Source organism: Rhamphochromis sp. 'chilingali' (genome assembly GCF_963969265.1).
Source record: "Rhamphochromis sp. 'chilingali' genome assembly, chromosome: 1".
In the NCBI taxonomy this organism is placed as follows: Eukaryota; Metazoa; Chordata; class Actinopteri; order Cichliformes; family Cichlidae; genus Rhamphochromis; species Rhamphochromis sp. 'chilingali'.
The window spans coordinates 70,492,417-70,512,012 of record NC_137929.1 but is presented as its reverse complement, the minus strand read 5'-3'; the positions used below and the strand labels follow the sequence as shown (position 1 = coordinate 70,512,012).

Genomic DNA, 19,596 nt, shown 5'->3' with positions numbered 1-19,596 from the left:
ATGCAGATCAAACTGAAGGTTTGTCACCGTTTTTTGTTCACTTTTTATCCAGGCTGCAGGTGTCTCAGTGGAAAAATAGAGCGTGGCTGAGCGCACCTGTGCAGACCAGTGATACAGTTTAAGATCAGAGAATTGTAACCCCCTCTTTCATATGGCAGGTACAACAAGCCAAGTCTTCATCTAGGACCTTTGTTATTCCAAATTAACCAATTACAGATATCGTTTAACTTCTGAAAGGATTCTTTTGGAGGAGGCAGAGGACGTGACTCAATATAAAAACTTTGCATAACCTTTCATCCTTGTTCAGGAATAGGACGGAGGAGGATTTTGAATCATTTATAGCCAGAAAATCGTCTAAATAGCTCCATTTGTAGCATTAATTTTGCAACTTGGCTAACAGACAGCCAGTCTAGGGCCTAGGGCCAATCTCTGCTCTCGATCTCCTAACTGGAAACCAAATAGTACAGCTCTCATTGTAAGTGTCATCACCAGAGGTTCCATAGTCAGAATGAATAGCATTGGAGATAACGGGCACCCCTGATGAGTGGAACGCTCCAATGTGACGGGTTTAGAAACTATTGTTTGTTACAAAAGTTGAACCCATCTGAGAAAATGATTTCCAAATCCATATCTTGGGAGAAGGTTAAATAAATCTGACCAGTCTATTCTGTCCGAGGCCTGACGAGCGTCCAGTGATAATAAAGCTGCATCGTTAGCATCACATCTCTCATGAATTATATGAGAACCCTTCTTATATTGTGAAACCCTTGATGCTTTGGTACAAAGTGAATCAAATGTGGGATCCAAGGCTCTGATCTTCATGCTAAACATTTAAAGTATTTTAGTGTCAACCCCCGTCAGACTCTAAATGATGAGTGTTCTGCAGGTTTAGCAGGTTTCTCAGTACTCACTGCCTGTCTCACAGTGGGTGGAGAGCCTCCGTGTGATATGCCTCTACATACATGTTAAAAAGTGGAATTATTCTTTCTTCTGGGAAGGTTTTGTAAAGTCAGAAAGCCATCTGGCCCAGGTGCCTTACCACACAGCAAATCCAACATGTCCAAATGAAGACTGTCAGATTTGATTTCAGCTCTTTTAAAGTGTCTTTATAAGTTAATTTAACTCTTATTGGAGAGTTGGAACGTTAACTCTGACTTAGTGTTGAATACCAAATCTGTCTGGAGTTGATCATTCAACACTTATTCATGCTAACTAGGTGTTAAGAGTTTATATACTAACCCCCACAGAGGATTTTAGTTTAACTACATCAGAGTTATCTTCTAATTCATTCTGTGAATTTTACTGTTCTGAATTTCTAGAAATTCCTTTGGAAATAAACATTATTGCAAAGACGACTGCATCAGCTGAGGCAACATGATGTCCTGTGAGCTCAATTTGTTTTTAATCAGAAAAGGTCAGACACAACAAAAGCCAAGCAAAGCATCAAACAAAGGAAAAATAAAGACAAGTCAAATGTCCAGCCAAAGGATTTATGGGAGACTCCATCAGGGATGGATCGAGTCAACCGGAGCCACAGCTGGACTGGCCAGAGTGGCAACAAGCTCATCAGACCTCTGTGTTGGGCAGGTTTGGGGAGTGTCTGTGATGATAAAGCCACGACTCTGAAGACGACTGCAGAGTTTGGTGCAAGATGTTGCGTCCTTGCAAAACTCCTGCAGCTCCGAGAAGCTCCAGAGTCGACCTTCCCTGGAAAACAGCTTCTGGGAGGCTTTAGCTCTGGAAGCTTCTTGCTCCCTCTCCTGTGCTGTGCCGTGTTTCAGGCACACTCCGCTCAGGTGATTCCAAATGAACAGCTGGGGCTTGTTGCACAGCAGGCAGTACACAATGTTTTTCTCCATGTTGTTTGGACTGCAAATACAAAGAGAGAGACAAACTCTGCACATCACTTTATAGCACCAGTAGCGTGTCTCGGTATGATGCAAAGCTAGCTATGTCGCTACACTGGACACAGAGCAGTACCTACTTTAAAACTGAACCTTTGTTGATCCTCTGCTGTTTCTCCAAAGCACACAATGTTCTGCACAAAGACATTTAGCACATGTATAAAACATGCACGCACACGAGCAGTTCGTTCAGCTAAAAGAAACGCTTCATAGAAACCATTTCTACAACCAGCAAACGCAAAGAAAACAAGCCATGACTAAAACAGCAGTTACGTAAATGAGCAAAAGTTGCTAAACAAACAAAACTGAACCAGAAAGTCTCCAGACATCATGTAACCACTGTTTGACAAACGGTCCTACTGTAGGATGATGTTACAGTGATGTCTGACAAACCATCCCACTTAACCGAAGCTGCAAATTCGATAGTTTTGTGCCAAAAGCAGATGGCGTTTTCACTTTAAAATGAACAAACATTCACAAAGGCTTAAAACAATATAGTATCCAAGTCAATAACATGCTAATACTTCCAAGTATGAACACAGAGTAGCGTTAAATCACCCGGTGTTCCAGATTAACTGGTGACGGTGGAACAGATGGTGGATTTTTTTATATTTTGTTGTTAACAGCAACAAGACTGGCGGAGTGTGTCGGAGGGAACCTCACAAATGTCACAGCAACACACTGCAGTGGAACCCCGACTTACGAAATTAATCTGTTCCCGACGGTTTTTTGTAAATCGAAGCAGCCATCGCGCCTTTTGAGTGCTTAGATGCTGGCTGGAGACGGAGTTCTTGGTGGCGGAGGTGGTGGAGGCTGAAGAAAGCATACGTATGCATGCATACATACATACATACAGCACCACCACGGGGGAAACTGGCATAACATTAAGGTGTAAAGTTGTTGATTTTTTAATTCAAAGATTAATCAGGCTTTAAACATCAGGAGGTAGTGCAACAGACACTGAAGTGCACATTAAAGACCAGAGAGAACATTATTTTTATTAACAAAAAGTTTTAATCCACCAACAGCCCTGACATCTAAAACACTACAAGTAAAAAAGAAAGGCAACAAAAAACAATTCAGACATTTTTACACAATTAGTAACACTTCAGCTTTCTTTGTAATGTCTGCTTGTATTTTAAGAAGTATCGCATTTGGGTAAAAACATTACCAATAACAAAAATTAGAGGAATAAGTGTATATATGTGTCAGCTGTATGCATGCATACATATGCTGCATGTACATGACGTTCTAAACATTAAAACTAAAACTTTTTTAAACTTAGATAATTAAAAAAAAAATCTATTTTATCATTTATTTTTACATTTTTTGTGCATTTTTATGTTTTTGAACTAATCACTACTGCTACTTTCATCGCTTTTCGCCCTCTAAGGCACACTTTCACCTGAAGGTTGACTTGTTGCTGGCCTCTTTGTGAAAAATCTATCCAACGACGTCTGTCTCTGTCTACTTTTCAAAATGGATCTGAAGTGGGAGATGTCACCAAAATGCTCTATAGCATGAGCGGTAAAGTTCTTTTCAGGGTGATTGTCCTTGATATCGGCCGATGGTATGACGGCCTCCTCCTCGCTGAATTGTTGCTGTACTGATGAGTGCAGCATCGCCTCCAACTCTTGCAGCTCTGCCGTTGACAGCTCCTCTCGATGTTCATGCACAAGGTCGTTTATATCCTCCTCGTCAACCTGCAGTCCCAGGGCGGTGCCGAGATTTACGATCTCCTCAACCTTGACTTCAGGTTGAGGTTCCCCCTCAAAGCCTTCAAAATCTCGAGGGGCAACAGCATCAGGCCACAGCTTCCTCCAAGCAGAATTTAGCGTTCGACGACTCACCTCCCGCCATGCCAAAGAAATCAACTTGAGGCATGCAACGATGTCGAAATGATATTTCCAAAACTCCCTGAGGCTGAGCTGCGTACTCTCTGTTATGTCCGAACACCGTTTGAACATGTGTTTCGTGTACAGTCTCTTTAAATTAGAGGTCACTTGCTGGTCCATGGGCTGGAGGAGAGGGGTCGTGTTGGGAGGGAGGAAGAGAACCTTGATGAACGAGAACTCCTCCAGGATATCGTCCTCGAGGCCAGAGGGGTGGGCGGGGGCATTATCGATGATCAGCAGGCACTTCATGGGGAGCTCGTTCTCCTCAAGGAACTTCTTGACAGCAGGGCCAAAGACCAAGTTGACCCATTCGACAAAGAACTGTCGGGTCACCCAGGCCTTGGGGTTGGACCTCCACATAACCTCGAGCCTCTCCTTTAAAATTTTGTGTTTCTTGAAGGCACGCAGATTTTCTGAGTGGTACACTAGGAGTGGCTTGACCTTACAGTCCCACTGGCATTAGCACACAGGGCGAGGGTGAGACGGTCCTTCATGGGCTTGTGGCCTGGCATCTTTATTTCCTCCGCGGTGATGTACGTACGCCGCGGCATCTTTTTTCAGAAGAGGCCAGTCTCGTCACAGTTGAATACCTGCTGGGGGATGTAGCCTTCTTGATTTATAAGTTCCTCAAATTTTTTAACAAATTCTTCGGCAGCCTTGTGATTGGAACTTGCTGCCTCGCCGTGACGCACAACGGAGTGGTTGCCAGTCCTCTTCTTGAACCGATAAAACCACCCATGCGATGCCCTGAACTCTGGGGAGGTTAGGGGTGCCTCCTGCGAGGACGTCGATGCCGTTGGCTGCTCATCGGAAGCTGCCTTACTTACTAAATCATTATAAATTGAGGACGTCTTCTCGCAAATGACAGTCTCTGTGGGGGTATTGCCAGTCTCTCCCTTGTCTTTAATCCAAACAAGGAGAAGCCTTTCCATCTCGTCGTGTATGGGGGTCCTCCTTTTGGACATGATGGTGGTGCCCTTTGAAGGTTTACCTGCTTTGATGACTTCTTTTTGTTTTAGAATTGTTCCTATGGTCGAAGGATTTTGGCCATACTCGCGTGCAATAGCACAAAGTTTCACACCTCGCTCATATTTATCAATAATTTCTCTCTTTGTTTTCATCGACAGTACTTTACGCTAGGGCTGGGTTTTTATAATCGATTCATCGATTAAAATCGATTCTGGCTTGGATAACGTAAAATCGATTCATTAAAATCCTGAATCGATTTTTTAATATAAATTTATTTTGCCCGAAATGCCAGAATCTCAGGTGACATCTCACAAAATTTCAAGAACCACCAAACAGTAAATGAGAGCAGGTACAGGGATTCTGCACATAGACTTAAACACACAGCGCGACCCGCGGATCAGAATCAGTTAGATGGCGCCTTTCTCACGGTCGGGGATGAAAGCCGACAGCTCGCTGATTCTGATCTGTCGGCGGGTCGGCGCTTTGTGTTCACGCCCTTTATGCGCTGATTCTAAAGCTGTTAGTTTGATCTCTCTCCAAACAATATTGACCGAACCAGCAGCAAAAGAAGATCCAAACGCTTCACATAAACATCGTCATGAATTCACTTTTACTGTTTTGCTTCCATCGCGATGCGCAGCTCTCTCTCTCTCTCTCTCTGTACTTCAAGAACAGTTTCCCTTTCTTCATTATTCGCTTGCTTGTTACGCACAAGTCTACTGTTGCTTACAGCGCTGTCGGCCGCTGTTTTTTTCTCTTTTACATTCTTCCGAAATGAAAACCTCATTTCTGCCGTTCAATACTGAACAAATTTAAACTTTTTAAAATTATTCAAAATGCAAAATGCTTAGCCATGTCTCTAATAAAACCGCTGTAACGTCAGAGGTAATGTTCATATGTTGATTAATGGTTTTCTTTCGTTTTTGATGTACTGCAGAATATTTTTATAAAATCCCAGGCCAGGAAAATCACCTTCATGTTTTTCTGTGTTTTATCCTCAGCTACTTTGACACAAAGGCATCTGCTGTGACGCTCACACCTGTGATAAAGTCTTGCGTGTGTCAGCTTCCTTTTTATTGATACAAAAATATGTAAATGTACTGATCTGAATTATAATATTTCTGACTGTCAAAATTTCCCAGATTTAAATCAAATCGAATTAAATCGAATCGTGGATCGAATCGATTCGGGACCTTGTGAATCGGAATTGAATCGATTCTAGAAATCAGTGACGATACCCAGCCCTACTTTACGCTTCATTTTGCTAGCTGCGTGGTTCAAGTGGAACAGCGAAGCGCAAGTACGGAAGCCAAGGGGTTGTCACATGATTCGGAAGGCATTGTGGGCATTGAAGGCTCAGCCAATCAGAGCCAGCGGATTTCGTTACGCGGGCATTTTGCCGTAACACGGGCAGAAGTATTGCCGTTCAGTGCCTTCGTAACTTGAACTTTTCGTAAGTCGGGGCTCCACTGTATTCTGCATTAGCCAAGTCGCTAGCATTAGCATCCATCAACCTGCAGCCTAAAGCCACAGTGTATACACAATGACCCGCATCCTTTACCGAGATGTGCGAATGACCGAACAACAGCCTGTACTGTGAGGTGCGCCGTGCACATTCATTGTAATGTTTACTAACCTGAGGCAGTGAAGCTGCTGTCAGCCTGGGTAACAAGTAGACGAAAACACAATAATCTTCTGTAAACCGTGAACACAAACGACACACATGCTGTGCTGGGGTTAGCTTCACAACAGGAAGTTCTTTCTGTGAAATTCTTCTTCTGCGCCCCAAAACACTGCTCGGTACCACCATCGCGCTCTGCGCCCTCTAGTGTCCGGATGTAGAATTGCATTTAATGCCTGAAACTCACAATCCAACAGGTTTCTGCAACGTGTTTTTAAATCACTGTAACTTTTGAACCGTTCGCTCAATTGAAACTAATCCAATTGTTTCTGAAAGCAGAGACTCTGCGCTTTCTCTGCATTTAACTTTAGCGTGAATATGCATGCACAGTTTGTTCACCTGATAGAAAAAGTCACATATAAAATTACCCGAGCTTAGCTTTAAAATAAGTGAGGAATGTGCTTTTCTATCTCCAGTGCACCCAGGAGGCATTTCTGCTGCACACAAAGGTAACTGAATGTCATTTCTTCTTTTCAGGGTGGAAATGTGTCCAGACTCTAACATGGACCCACGGGCCCCACCCTTGGGATTTATGAGGAACAGGGAAAATGATCGGGAGAGAAGCAACAGACTGACTGAAAGAACTGGAACGAGCTCGTATAGAATCAGCTAAACAATATTGTGGATGAACAAATAGAAGCTTAAATACCTCAGACAAAACTATTATAAAACGGCCCCAAAGCTAAAGAATAACAGCACGGAAACTGTGCAAACAGTTAGAAACATTAAAAATCCACCTGCTTATTGCTGCAAACCCAAAGATACAGAAGAATCCTTTTGGTCCTCCTTCATCACTTCCCTGCTCCTCCTCTGCCTCACCTCGTGCTCTCATCCTGGGTTTGCATTGAAAGTATCCCCACCTAATCCCTTATCCATGTAATGCTGAGCTTGCTAAACCTTTTTATACTTTTTGTTTTATTGGTGACTCCAGAACTCGTGCAGCTGTTAGTGATCACAGCAAGTTTCCCAACCCCAGTTTTAGTTTCCACTCACCCTTTATTTACAGACAGACATCAGTAACATTGTCAGCTCTGTCTTGCCTGTTGATGGTCTTGTTTTCACATTTTGGGGTTAATCCTTTTAAATAAACTATAAAAACAATCCATGTGTCAGAGCCTCGTTTGTGCTGATTAGAGTCAAGTTTCTTTATTTGTCACATGCACAGTTATACAAATACAACACGCAGTGAAATCTATCCTGACACGCTCCTGCACTGTGAAGGGGACAGAAGAACATGATGTTATATACATTAAGTATAGCAAATATACTTTGATGTATATATTATATACACTGTAGGTGTTGGAGCTGTTATCGATGAAACACTGTCCTTCTCCCTGCCCTCTCTCTTCATGAGATCCTCCACCGATGGGCCAAAGTCGGCTGTCATTCCCAGAATGGTCCAGGTCTCTATCTTACAATGAAACACAGACCGATCTCTGCTTCCTCCTCTGCCTCCTTCATCCCCTCTGAGGATCCAGAAAAGGCTTCAAAGACTACTCCCTGTCAAAATTAGGGCTTAAAAAGTTTTCTCCCCCAATAAAGATTAAACCATAAGCTGGGAGGGCTGGGTTTGTTTGCTCTCACTGGTCTGATCGAGCATCCCTGACGTTTCACACTGGTTACCAGTTCTTCAGAGGGAAAAACACAGGTGGGAACAGGAGAGAAACAAGGCACAAGATAAACAGCTCCCCACGGGGTCACATGGGACTATTTCACACATGGTGTGTTCAAAAGCACATCATTAACCACGTACATTCTAAACCCTAACCAGCTTCACAACATCATTCACACTATATGAGGGTTAGTGTTGAGGAAAAGACTGCAGAAGCTGGTAATCCACAAGTGCACGGTGCTTCAGGAGACAGGTGGTCAGGAGCTGCTGAAAAGAAAGCTCACCATGGTAGGGACAGTAAGGAAGAACAAGCCTGAACTTCCCCCTCAGCTGGTATCAACCAGAGGAAGGACTCTCATCCAAATGTGCTTTCACTGACACACACACTCTTGTGTCATAAGTTCCCAAGAAGAATAGAAATGTCATCCTGACATCTTGTCGTCCTACACAAAGACGCCGCTGTCAGCACCACAGAGGACAGGAAGCCTCTGATGATCCAGGACTACAACAAGAACAAAGGAGGCGCTGAGAGCCTTGATAAGGTTTCATCCATCATACATTTTATTTTTATTTATGTGAATCATAGCATTTTTTATTGTTATATATAATATATATAATTATATATATTATTTATTATATTATATATATATAGATTCAATATTGTTCCTAATCTCTTATTTATTGTTCTTGTTATTACAGCTTAATGGTACAAACACCTGCAAGTGAATGACAGCACGCACACACACACACACACACACACACACACACACACACACACACACACACACACACACACACACACACACACACACACACACATACAGCACAAATTAGTTCTTAATTAATTAAGTAAGTAAGTAAAAGACAGCAAAGGAGTCGACCAAAAAGTCCACAGGGAACTTCTCCTGGTTTGGCAGCTTGTTGCTCTGAGCTGCTGCTGCTGGCTTTCTGCTGAGCTTCACGTCTGAACTGAGCAACCATCTCAGAGATGAAGGTGTTGACCCTCAGCTGAGGTCGAGTGTAGAAAGTCTCTTTACACATGGGACACTGACAGCTCTGACTCATGTCCCAGTGCTGACTGATGCAGGTTTTGCAGAAGTTGTGTCCACATGGTATAGAGACTGGATCAGTGAACACATCCAGACAGATGGAGCACAGAAACTGATCTTCAGATCGCAGATTGCTGGCAGCAGACATGTCTGCACTCTGAGGGAGAAAGAAGAGAAACATTTGATTCAAAATTCACTTTAAATTTCATTTTACAAAGAGAGAAACAAGCGTCAGTAGTCTGAGGAGCTTGGAGAGAAAAGCGTCTGGACTTCTTTGAGTTTCTTTTCATCACAGAAGCTTCTTCACCTCATCCTCAACACGGACAGAACCAAGGAATGAATACTGCACTTTTGGAAGAACCTCTGATAACACAACACTGAATATGCCACAGTCAGACTGATGGCAAACAATAACACAGAACCTTTTTTGCCCCACTGTATATTCTCTTGCTTCACTATAAAAAGAAGAGACTGTGAGAAGTCTAAATGCCTCCACCTGTGGCCTTACCTGTCTCCCCGGCACCACCCACTGAATAGCCAGGCACTCCTTTTCTACAGTGTTATACCTTCTCTCATGCTACATATGTGAGAGAAAGGCTAATATAGAGCACTGGCTGGGACGAAACGGCCCCTAGCCCTCGAAGTCTGCAGGACAAATGGGAGTGAAAAGTTAGGAGTGGGGAGCAATGGCTCCCCACAGAGAGCTTTCTTCTGCAAAAATGCTGCCTTGAATGGCATGACCCACTCTCCACCCCTGGGGCAGTACACGCATCCCCACGTAATGCCCCAACAGACTACTAAACCCCGGCCAATTCCTGCCCCAAAATTGGGGGATGCAAAAGTCGCAGGCTAACTGCGGCCTTAATTCTATGCATTTCGTCCCTTCCCTTCTCCTTTGTCCTTCCTCTGAATCATGTCCTCTTCCTCCCTCCTTCTCTCTGTTCCTCTTGTTCTTTGTCTGTTGTTAAAGCTGGTGTGAAGTGTTCAGTGTGGAGGTGACTGACATGATGTGAATATCACAGTGACATAACAAATCCAAACCTTCCTTAAAGGATGATGGAAATAAAACCAGACCTGATTTAAATGTGTCAGATCTTTAAGGTGGCCTCCTTGTGCACCTCTGGACCTCCTCCAGTACTGCTGGACTGATTTACTGTTTCTTATAGATTTTTTCTCACTGAAACTGGGAAAAAGTATTTAAAAATGCCATCTCATCAGGTTGTCTGGCAAAACTCATGTTTTTAGTGTAATAAAGTTTTTTCAAGCTGAAATCTGCTGTTCTATATTTGAGTCAGAAAACCATATCCAATAATGATTTCTTACATTAATTCAAGTATTTCTAAGATAGAGACTCAAGAGACATAAAAATAGAAAGTGTAAGGATGATCAGATGAGCAATGATCATGTCTCAACAGGTTTATTTTGTTCATAGCAGGAGTTGAGGAATCGCAGAACAATGATACATAGTTAATTGTAATAAAATATGCGTCCTTTATTTTATCGTTGCTGTTTTTGATGGAAACTCCTCATGTTTTGCAAAAACACTGTACATGATGGAGAGAAATTGACATAACTTTTGGATTCAGCACCCTAAAAAACATGAAATTTACCAAACATCTCCCATGCAGCTGATTTTTCACTTCTCTTTGTGAAACTGGACCATGTGATGTTACATGTGTGTCAATATGAGACCAGACTGGATACATCTGATGCTCCTCTGTCTGCTCCTACAGGACGTCTGACGAGTTCCACAGAAAGGAAAAAATAAAAACCCAAATTCCTCTGGTGGTAAAACATGGTGAAGAGGAGCTGGTGGATGAAGAGCAGACCCTCTGCTAGCTTTTTGAGGTTCACACAGTTTAAAGAAGCTTTGATCTTCCTCTGTCAACAGCTGTTACATAATTTCCTTCGAGATCAGAATCAGAAAAGGGTTTTATTGCCAAACATTGAGCAGATTTACAACATTAGGGAATTGCTGTGGTACTTAGTGCGAAACATACTGCAAGACAACACTTTAATCAAAAATTAGTGTCAGAGGTGTCTCTATTGTTGGGGCTGGTGGAGGTATGAAGGCTGCTTGATGGCTCATAAAAAGGGCAGTAAAAGTCGTTGACGGTGTTGGCCAAGAAGAAGTTGTCGGCAGAGTCGTTCTCTGAGATCTGCTGCTGCATCTTGTCAGAGTGCTGGTGTTTAGCAATGTCCACTTCTTTACTGAACCTGTACTTGGCCTCTCTGTCCCTGTCTCTTTTCCAGTCACAGCTGTTTGAGTTTAAGAGTAAACCAGGGTTTGTCACTGTTATAACTCACCCTGGTGCGTGATGGCACGATGCTGTCCTCGCAGAAGTGGATATAGGAGGTGACAGCGTCCATGAACTCATCCTCATCTGTAAACATGTGCCAAGGTCCTCCAGCAACTTGTTGCTCCACAGCTTTTTAGTCCTCATGACAGGTTTGGAGAGCTTCAGCCTCTGTCTGTACGGAGCGATCAGGTGGATCATGACGTAGTCAAGGGATTAATAAAGTATTCTGATTCTGTTCAGTGTTCAGGTCTCTTCGCTCTCGCACTGCAGGCCTACTTGTTGTTTCTCGAGTATTTAAAGGTAGAACGGGACTATCTCAGGTTCCTAAATCATTGATGGCACTGAGATAGTTTTTTAAATAATCTCTTCTTCTGTAATATAAGAACCTCTCCTGCTTTTAATGGTACTTTTCATTACTTCCTGGTGCATTCTCGTCCCAAACAGATGCTGATGAGCTGACACAGTCACATGGAAGAGGGAGAGAAATCTGACAAAACTAATGATTTCAGTGAACCTCATGTCTAACAATGACAGATGTATAAAATAAATAAAGATAAAAGTAACACGTCCTCTTTAGTTTTCTGTGTTACTAATACTCCACTGATCAGATGTGTGGCTGGATGAGGCTCCTAAACATGATGAAATGCCCACAGTGGGAGGCCTTTGTCATCACATGCTTGAACATGAATATGTTTGCATATGCTGAACAGGCAGTGGGACTGTATTACTACATGCTGTAACTGTTGGGTAGCAAACTGCATGAACACCGTACTGAATATGACAGCTGTGGTTGAACTGCACAGACACTCTGAAGCGTCTCCTCTGGCAGGACAGGAGTGAGGCCTGGTCCTGTGAGCCGCTGTGAGGATGTACTCGGGGAAAGGTCACCGGCCTCAGGCTCTTCACCTTTTTAAAGACAAAGCAGTCATTTAGATAGAAGATTGGACAGTGTTCACCTGTAACTGCACAAAGAGGAATTAAATTAAATGTCATTACTGACCAACACTCACAGTGTTTTCTACAGCTGTGGCCAAACATTTAGAGAACAACAAGTGTTGCTCTTCACACACTTTTAGATCTTTTTGTCAGATGTTTTCTGAAGGATAGAAACTTCTATGTTTCTACAGCATGTGATTGATTATATTTGCTCAGCTCTGAGTTCTAATTGTAGCTGATGTGAAATGACTGAACCATCCTAGTGACAGCTCTGGATCTTAGACTGTAGGATCCACAGGAAGTTTCTAAAGATGATGACCCCGAGCGTGTTTCTGCTGTGCTGATGGATCTCCACGGAGCGTCCTGACTCTGTGTCACATGTTAGCTTCATGTGGGTCAAAGGTCAAAGCTGCTGACTGTCAGGAAGCTTCAGAGAAGATCAGACAAAAACGAAACACAGAGCTGAAGATGAAGCAGATCTACATGTGACTGTTGATGGTTTCAGATGTGGATCTCTGTGCTGTCCACACACAGATGCAGGCTAATAAATACAAATAGAACAAGATAAGATACAAATACTATGAATAAATGAGTGGAGACTAAATGTAAGTGTGAGGTAGATGTATGTGCAAAGGAGCTGTGAGCTTGATATGAAAGATGACCTGATGTGCAAACATTACTGTTAAAACAGGTCAGCTGTCCAAGAGTCTGACAGCAGTGGGAAGAAGGAGTTGTTGAGTCTGGATGTTCTGGATTTTGAACTTCTGAACCTTCGTTCTGAGGGTAGAAGTGTGAACAGCCGTGTTGGGGGGATGTGGGGTCTTTGAGGATGGAGGCAGCTCTCCTCTGGACTCTGCGATGGTGGATGCAGAGGGCAGCGGGGTCCTGATCATCTTCTCTGCAGGCGTTTGGTCCATAGCAGTAGTGCTGCCGTACCATGCAGTGATGCAGCTGGTCAGTGTGCTCTCCACAGTGCAGCTGTAGAAGCTGCTGAGGATCTTGGGAATGAGTTTGTGAGGGATGACTGTATTGAAGGCGGAGCTATAATCAACAAAAAGCACCCTGAGGTCTTTGTTTTCCAGGTGGGAGAGGGAGTAGTGAGGGGCAGCAGCGATGGCGTCTGACGTGGACCTATTGGGCCGGTAGGCAGACTGCAGGGGGTCCAGAGTGTCTGGGATGTTGCTCTGGATGTAGGCCAGCACCGCTCTCTCAAAGCACTTTGCAATGATGGGAGTCAGTGCGACTGGTCTGCAGGCGTTTAGTGGCTGGGCTTTTCTTGGGGAGGGGCATGATGGTTGTGGTCTTGAAGCATGTGGGGATAGTGCTCTGTGTGGGAGTCAAATTGTTAAATGTTGTCATTGTGTTACTTAAGTTTGTAAGTCTTGGTTCAAGCAGCCTGATCAAAGACGTTCCTTTGTCTCTGACCACCTCTCCAGCCAGTTTGTTGGTGGGGAGGCTGCAGTGTTTTGTTATAGGCACATCTATGTGAGGGCTCTGTTTGCTGCTTAGTAAGCTTCCTGCTTCATCATCCTTTGTGGGCAGGAGGTCACACAAACGCACCCCAAACACACACACACACATAGGGCCTTATGTTTGTTGACCATAGGGGGGTTACAATGGGTGGTGCTTGTGTGTACTGTAACTGTGTTCAGTAAAAGGTCGTCTGTGGGTGGATTCAGTGCTTTCCTGACACACCGAGCGGTCCTCCCTTGCTAGCAAGTAAAAGCTGAACAGTGATGTTTGTTAGACAGGATCAGACTGAAGAGGGAACATAAGAAGAGTTTCATGCTGAACAGGACAGGAAGATAAGCTCCGCCCAGCAGCTGAGTCCTCTCTGCTGGTGTTGGACTGCAACATCAGGGAGTCTGCTTCCACATCTGGTTTCCACAGCTGGAGGAAGCTGTCCCACGAGCACGCCTACGCCCCTCTGTCATTACTGAAGTAGTGATGGTGTTTAATCAGTGTGAGACTGTTTCACTGGTCCAAGCAGAGATTTACATAAATGAGCTTTTATGAGTTCTTATATTATCTGATCAGGCCGTTTGCTCCTGTTAAAGAGAAATGTGCATCGAACGTTGTGGGTATTCATGAGTCTAACAGTTTAAACCTGTGTGTGACGTTGTGTCCTTGAACGGCCCTGACAGACGGCTGTAGTCCATAATATTAATGTTTCCTGCTGACTGAAATAAGCAGCTGAGCTCTGTGAGGGCAGAGCTGCTGCTAACAGGTGAGTCTGTTACCTGGACTGGACTGAGTGAGCTGCTGTGTCACAGCTTTATCAGTGACACACTCAGCATGTGTGTGTGTGATATGTCACAGTGCTTGAAACACACATGAAAATATATTAAAGGTTGAATCTTTGTTCTTTTGGTTTGTGGAACAAAAATCAGCAACGAAGAAACGCGAGCGTAAAACTTGGTGTAGAAGTGCAACAAAGGTAAGCCTGCTCATCTGATGCTGTGACGCTTGAAAAGGATTTGCGCACCTACATCATTATTTACGGTTTAAATTGTGCTGCCTTCAGGTGCACCTGGTAAACTCAGGAATCTCTACTCCAAACCACAGCAGTTAGTCAGTTAGCTTTGTATAAACACGTGTTAGAAATGTTCTTCAATCAGCTCTTTTTACTCTCATTTCACAGCCAGTACTTTTTACTTTTACTTGAGTAAAGAAGTTGAATTAGTACTTGGAGTATTTTTAACAGTAGTACTTCTACTTCAGTACACACTGTGTGTACTTTTACCACCTGTGTCTGAGACCTCCTTCAGGGTCCACCTGAAGCTCTCAGTCTGCTGTGGAAAAAGGAAATCCAGGTGAGTTTCTCCTGATCACCTGAGGCCGTCATTACTGTGTGAACCCACACACCACTCCTCACTCCTCCCACCCGCTGCACACAGTCACTGAGTACAGACCGGCTGATTCCTGTAAAGGGAGAGGCAGGAAGAGGCGGAGCAACAGCTGAAAAACAAGAAGCCCAACGTCATTTTGCAGAAGTGAAAGTGTGAGAGAGCAGCAGCAGAGCTGCAGTCGAGTCCTGTTTGTCTCTAAAAGAAGATTCACTGGAGTCCATCAGGTTCCTCTCAGCAACAGTGGTGAGTGCAGCTGATCACACTTCCTGCTTCTACACAAATCTTCACTCTGTTCACTTCATCAGGACTCATCACAGTCACACTGGATCCATAGAAATCTGCTCATGTAACCACAGATCCACTGTAGGAGCATCGAGCTGCTGCTTCAGTCTCACTGTGGTTCTGCTCAGGACTGTGGACTCAGGCTGTGCTCTGGACTTCAGACTGACTCCACACTTCCTGGTTATTCATCACTTCCTGTTCCTCTTAGATTGATTCTGGATCTGATTGATCATAAGGATTACAGACGTGAAAACACCTATTTATTCTTTATTGATATAAAGCCTTTGATACTGTAAACCAGTAGATTTTGGTCAGTACTTCAAAAAGTCATTCACACATTTTACAAAGATTATCTGACTTAGTGTATCCTGTAAGAGTCACAGATGATCCTCAATCATTCAGAAAACAGTCGATGCTGCACTTTATAACTTTGTGTGGAAACATGAATCTCATTATTTAGACAGATGTGTTTGAATCATCCTGATAATCAGGCTTTAAACATGTCAGAGTTCCACACATCAGCTGTGATATTCAAGCTGACCTGGATCAAACATGTCATCAGACACAAACATAGATGATGCTGTTTAATCCCAAAGCTTATTTAAACAAACTGGAGGACAGAATTCCTCCTTAAATGGGATTTTGATCAAATCCACTGATCTCGTTTTCACACACAGGCTTTATCATGGTGGCTTCTTCTCTACTAACATCAGTCTTTGATTTGGACAAACAAATATGTGAAACACAAAAATAAATCAATGTTTTCTGAGGATCCAGAATAACATGAATGATGTATCCCAGCGAGTGACTGGAAAAGTTCATCTTCTTCCACATCCTGAGTTTGTGAGGATGTTCCAGTATCTGTGAGAGAAAACAGGACAGTTTTTACTGACGCACAAATGGACCAAATATACAGACACCTCTGAATAAACATGTTCTCATCAATGCCATTAAAATACTGGATCAACAGTTAATAACACATTTCTGAGGTTTGTGATTCATCGTCCTCCTCACTGTCAGCTCTACTGGAACAGTCACTGTTTAATATTAATGGCTCGTTGATCTGGACGTACAATAAGAAGTATTCAGTCACCAACAAGGTCGAAGTTTACTTCACAGTGATTGATGGAAAATATCCAACAAACTGATTTATTCAAGTATACAAATGATCTGGATGAATCTTGGACCTTCTGTAAAACAGAGAAACAATTTCACATCTTTGTAACGACTGTATTTATCTTCATCCCCAAACGTTGATCCTGTCCATCTGGACGCTGCACTGTACAGCAGACACTACGATGTTAGGTTTGTGTTTGGATGAACCAGTTTGTGTCTGAGTGTGTTGCTGGGTCTCCACCAGTTACTCTGAGAACTGAAGAAGCTTCTCTGATGAAACGTCTTCAAGAAACTCAAAGAAGTCCAGACACTTTTCTCTCCAAGCTCCTCAGACTACTGACGCTTGTTTCTCTCTTTGTAAAATGAAATTTAAAGTGAATTTTGAATCAAATGTTTCTCTTCTTTCTCCCTCAGAGTGCAGACATGTCTGCTGCCAGCAATCTGCGATCTGAAGATCAGTTTCTGTGCTCCATCTGTCTGGATGTGTTCACTGATCCAGTCTCTACACCATGTGGACACAACTTCTGCAAAACCTGCATCAGTCAGCACTGGGACATGAATCAGAGCTGTCAGTGTCCCATGTGTAAAGAGACTTTCTACACTCGACCTCAGCTGAGGGTCAACACCTTCATCTCTGAGATGGTTGCTCAGTTCAGACGTGAAGCTCAGCAGAAAGCCAGCAGCAGCAGCTCAGAGCAACAAGCTGCCAAACCAGGAGAAGTTCCCTGTGACGTCTGCACTGGAACCAGACTGAAGGCCCTGAAGTCCTGCCTGGTGTGTCAGACCTCCTACTGTCAGACTCACCTGGAGCCTCATCTGACAGTGAAACGTCTGAATAGACATCAGCTGGTTGATGCTGTGGAGAACCTGGAAGGCAGGATGTGCACGAAGCACGATAAACTCCTGGAGCTGTTCTGTAAGACCGACCAGACATGTGTCTGCGTGCTCTGCCCTGTTTTAGACCACAAGAACCACGAGTTTGTTCCTCTGAGAGAAGAATATGAAGGAAAGAAGGCAGAGCTGGAGAAGACAGAGGCTGAGATTCAGCAGATGATCCAGAAGAGACGACTGAAGATTCAGGAGATCACAGAGTCGGTGAAGATGAGTAAAGATGCTGCAGACAGACAGAAAGCAGAAGGTGTTCAGGTCCTCACGGCTCTGATGGAGTCTGTTGAGAGACGCCTGAAGGAGCTCATGAAGGAGATCGAAGACAAACAGGAAGCTACAGAGAAACAGGCTGAAGGTCTCATCAAAGATCTGGAACAGGAAATCTCTGAGCTGATGGAGAGAAGCTCTGAGGTGGAGCAGCTCTCACGCTCTGAAGACCACCTCCACCTCCTCCAAAGCTTCTCCTCCCTGAAAGCTGCTCCACCCAGCAAGGACTGGACAGAGGTCAGAGTTCATCCACCATCATATGAGGGGACTGTGGGGAGAGCTGTGGCTCAGCTGGAGGAGACAGTCTGGAAACCCATGAAGAAGAAGCTGTTAGAGGCTGAGCTGCAGAGGGTGCAGCAGCATGAGGTGGATGTGACTCTGGATCCTGATACAGCTCATCCTAAACTCATCCTGTCTGATGATGGAAAACAAGTTTATCATAGTGATGTGAGGAAGAAACTTCCAGACAACCCAGAGAGATTTTCTCTGTGTGCTAATGTTTTAGGAGAGCAGAGTTTCTCTTCAGGCAGATTTTACTTTGAGGTTCAGGTTAAAGGAAAGACTGACTGGGATTTAGGAGTGGCCACAGAGTCGATCAACAGGAAGGGACGAATCACAGCGAGTCCTCAAAATGGTTTCTGGACTGTGTGGCTGAGAAATGGAAATGAGTACCAAGCTCTTGCTGGTCCTTCAGTCCCCCTCTGTCTTCATCCTGGTCCTGAGAAGGTGGGGGTGTTTGTGGATTATGAGGAGGGTCTGGTCTCCTTTTATGATGTAGGTGCTGCAGCTCTGATCTACTCCTTTACTGGCTGCTCCTTCACTCACAAACTCCACCCATACTTCAGTCCCTGTCCTAATGATGGAGGTAAAAACTCTGCACCTCTGATCATCTGTCCTGTCAAACTGATCAACGACTGATTTTATTGGATGAATGATTGATTTTTCTTGAAGGGAACAAATGAACATATTGAGTGTAAATCCTCTACAGTCTCCATGTTTCTATAGAATCTGATCATCAGGACTCTGATTCACACTTTGATTCTCATGGAGTTTGATTTGAACAGAAGAAAAGTTGAATCAGGAAATGTTCCCACTGATGGAGACTCGAGCTGAAGAGCAAATATCAGAGAACAAATGTCCAAAAGCTTCATTTCCAATAAAGTTTGTTCAATGCTTTGAGTGAATCCAGACTCATGTGTGGCTGTTATACGGAGCATCAGAGTCCAGCTGAGTTATGTTGGATACAAACTGCTTATTTTGGCTCTGTGAGGAGTTTTGTTCACTGAAAACTGATGAGACGGATAATATTCAAAGAACTCTGTAGAGATTCATGCATCCATGTTCTCCACCTGCAGGTGTGGAGGAGAAAGGTGGAGCACAGACTGCTGCATCCTTCCAGTCACATCATTTTGATGATTATATTTGCATGTTGTGATGATTTGGGTTAAAGACAAACAGAGTTGAACGGCTGCAGTCACAGCATGAAGACGATGCTGAAGATAAGATAAGATACCTTTATTAGTCCCACGAGTGGGAAATTTCATAAGGCTGCCGACCTATTGCACGCAATGGCGGCGCCATCTTACCCTCCGACCATACATACATGACACAAACATCACATGGGGAAGACAGGTCAGAGAGGTATAACAATGTAAAATGCACCACATGAGGAAAGATTAGGAGAAAAAAACAACTCCCCCCAGACTGAGCTCCAACAGGGAGATCAGTTTGAGAACAGAAAAAAACACCTCTGCACATGAAAAAATCTTAATACACGAAAGAAACACATGACAAGTAACAGGGGTGGGTAAAGGGTGAGAGACAGCCGAATTAGACAGTACATCTAGG

At 43.7% G+C, this 19,596-nt stretch overlaps 1 protein-coding gene and 1 long non-coding RNA gene across 2 annotated transcripts; one reads left to right on the top strand and one right to left on the bottom strand.

Annotated features, from left to right (window-relative positions):
* Positions 1 to 1,380: 1,380 nt before the first annotated feature.
* LOC308396904 lies at positions 1,381 to 6,633 on the bottom strand. Its single transcript, XR_013971647.1, has 3 exons — positions 6,405 to 6,633; positions 1,985 to 2,038; positions 1,381 to 1,869 (listed from the first exon to the last, which is right to left on the bottom strand). It is a non-coding gene; the product is annotated as an uncharacterized lncRNA (long non-coding RNA).
* An 8,266-nt stretch (positions 6,634 to 14,899) lies between these two features.
* On the top strand, positions 14,900 to 18,932 carry LOC308396368 (E3 ubiquitin-protein ligase TRIM21-like). The gene is made up of 2 exons (XM_080881610.1): positions 14,900 to 15,438; positions 17,008 to 18,932. The coding sequence occupies exon 2, from the start codon at positions 17,017 to 17,019 to the stop codon at positions 18,664 to 18,666; it is 1,650 nt and encodes a 549-aa protein (XP_080737736.1). The 5' UTR covers positions 14,900 to 15,438; positions 17,008 to 17,016; the 3' UTR covers positions 18,667 to 18,932.
* The last annotated feature ends 664 nt before the right edge of the window (positions 18,933 to 19,596 follow it).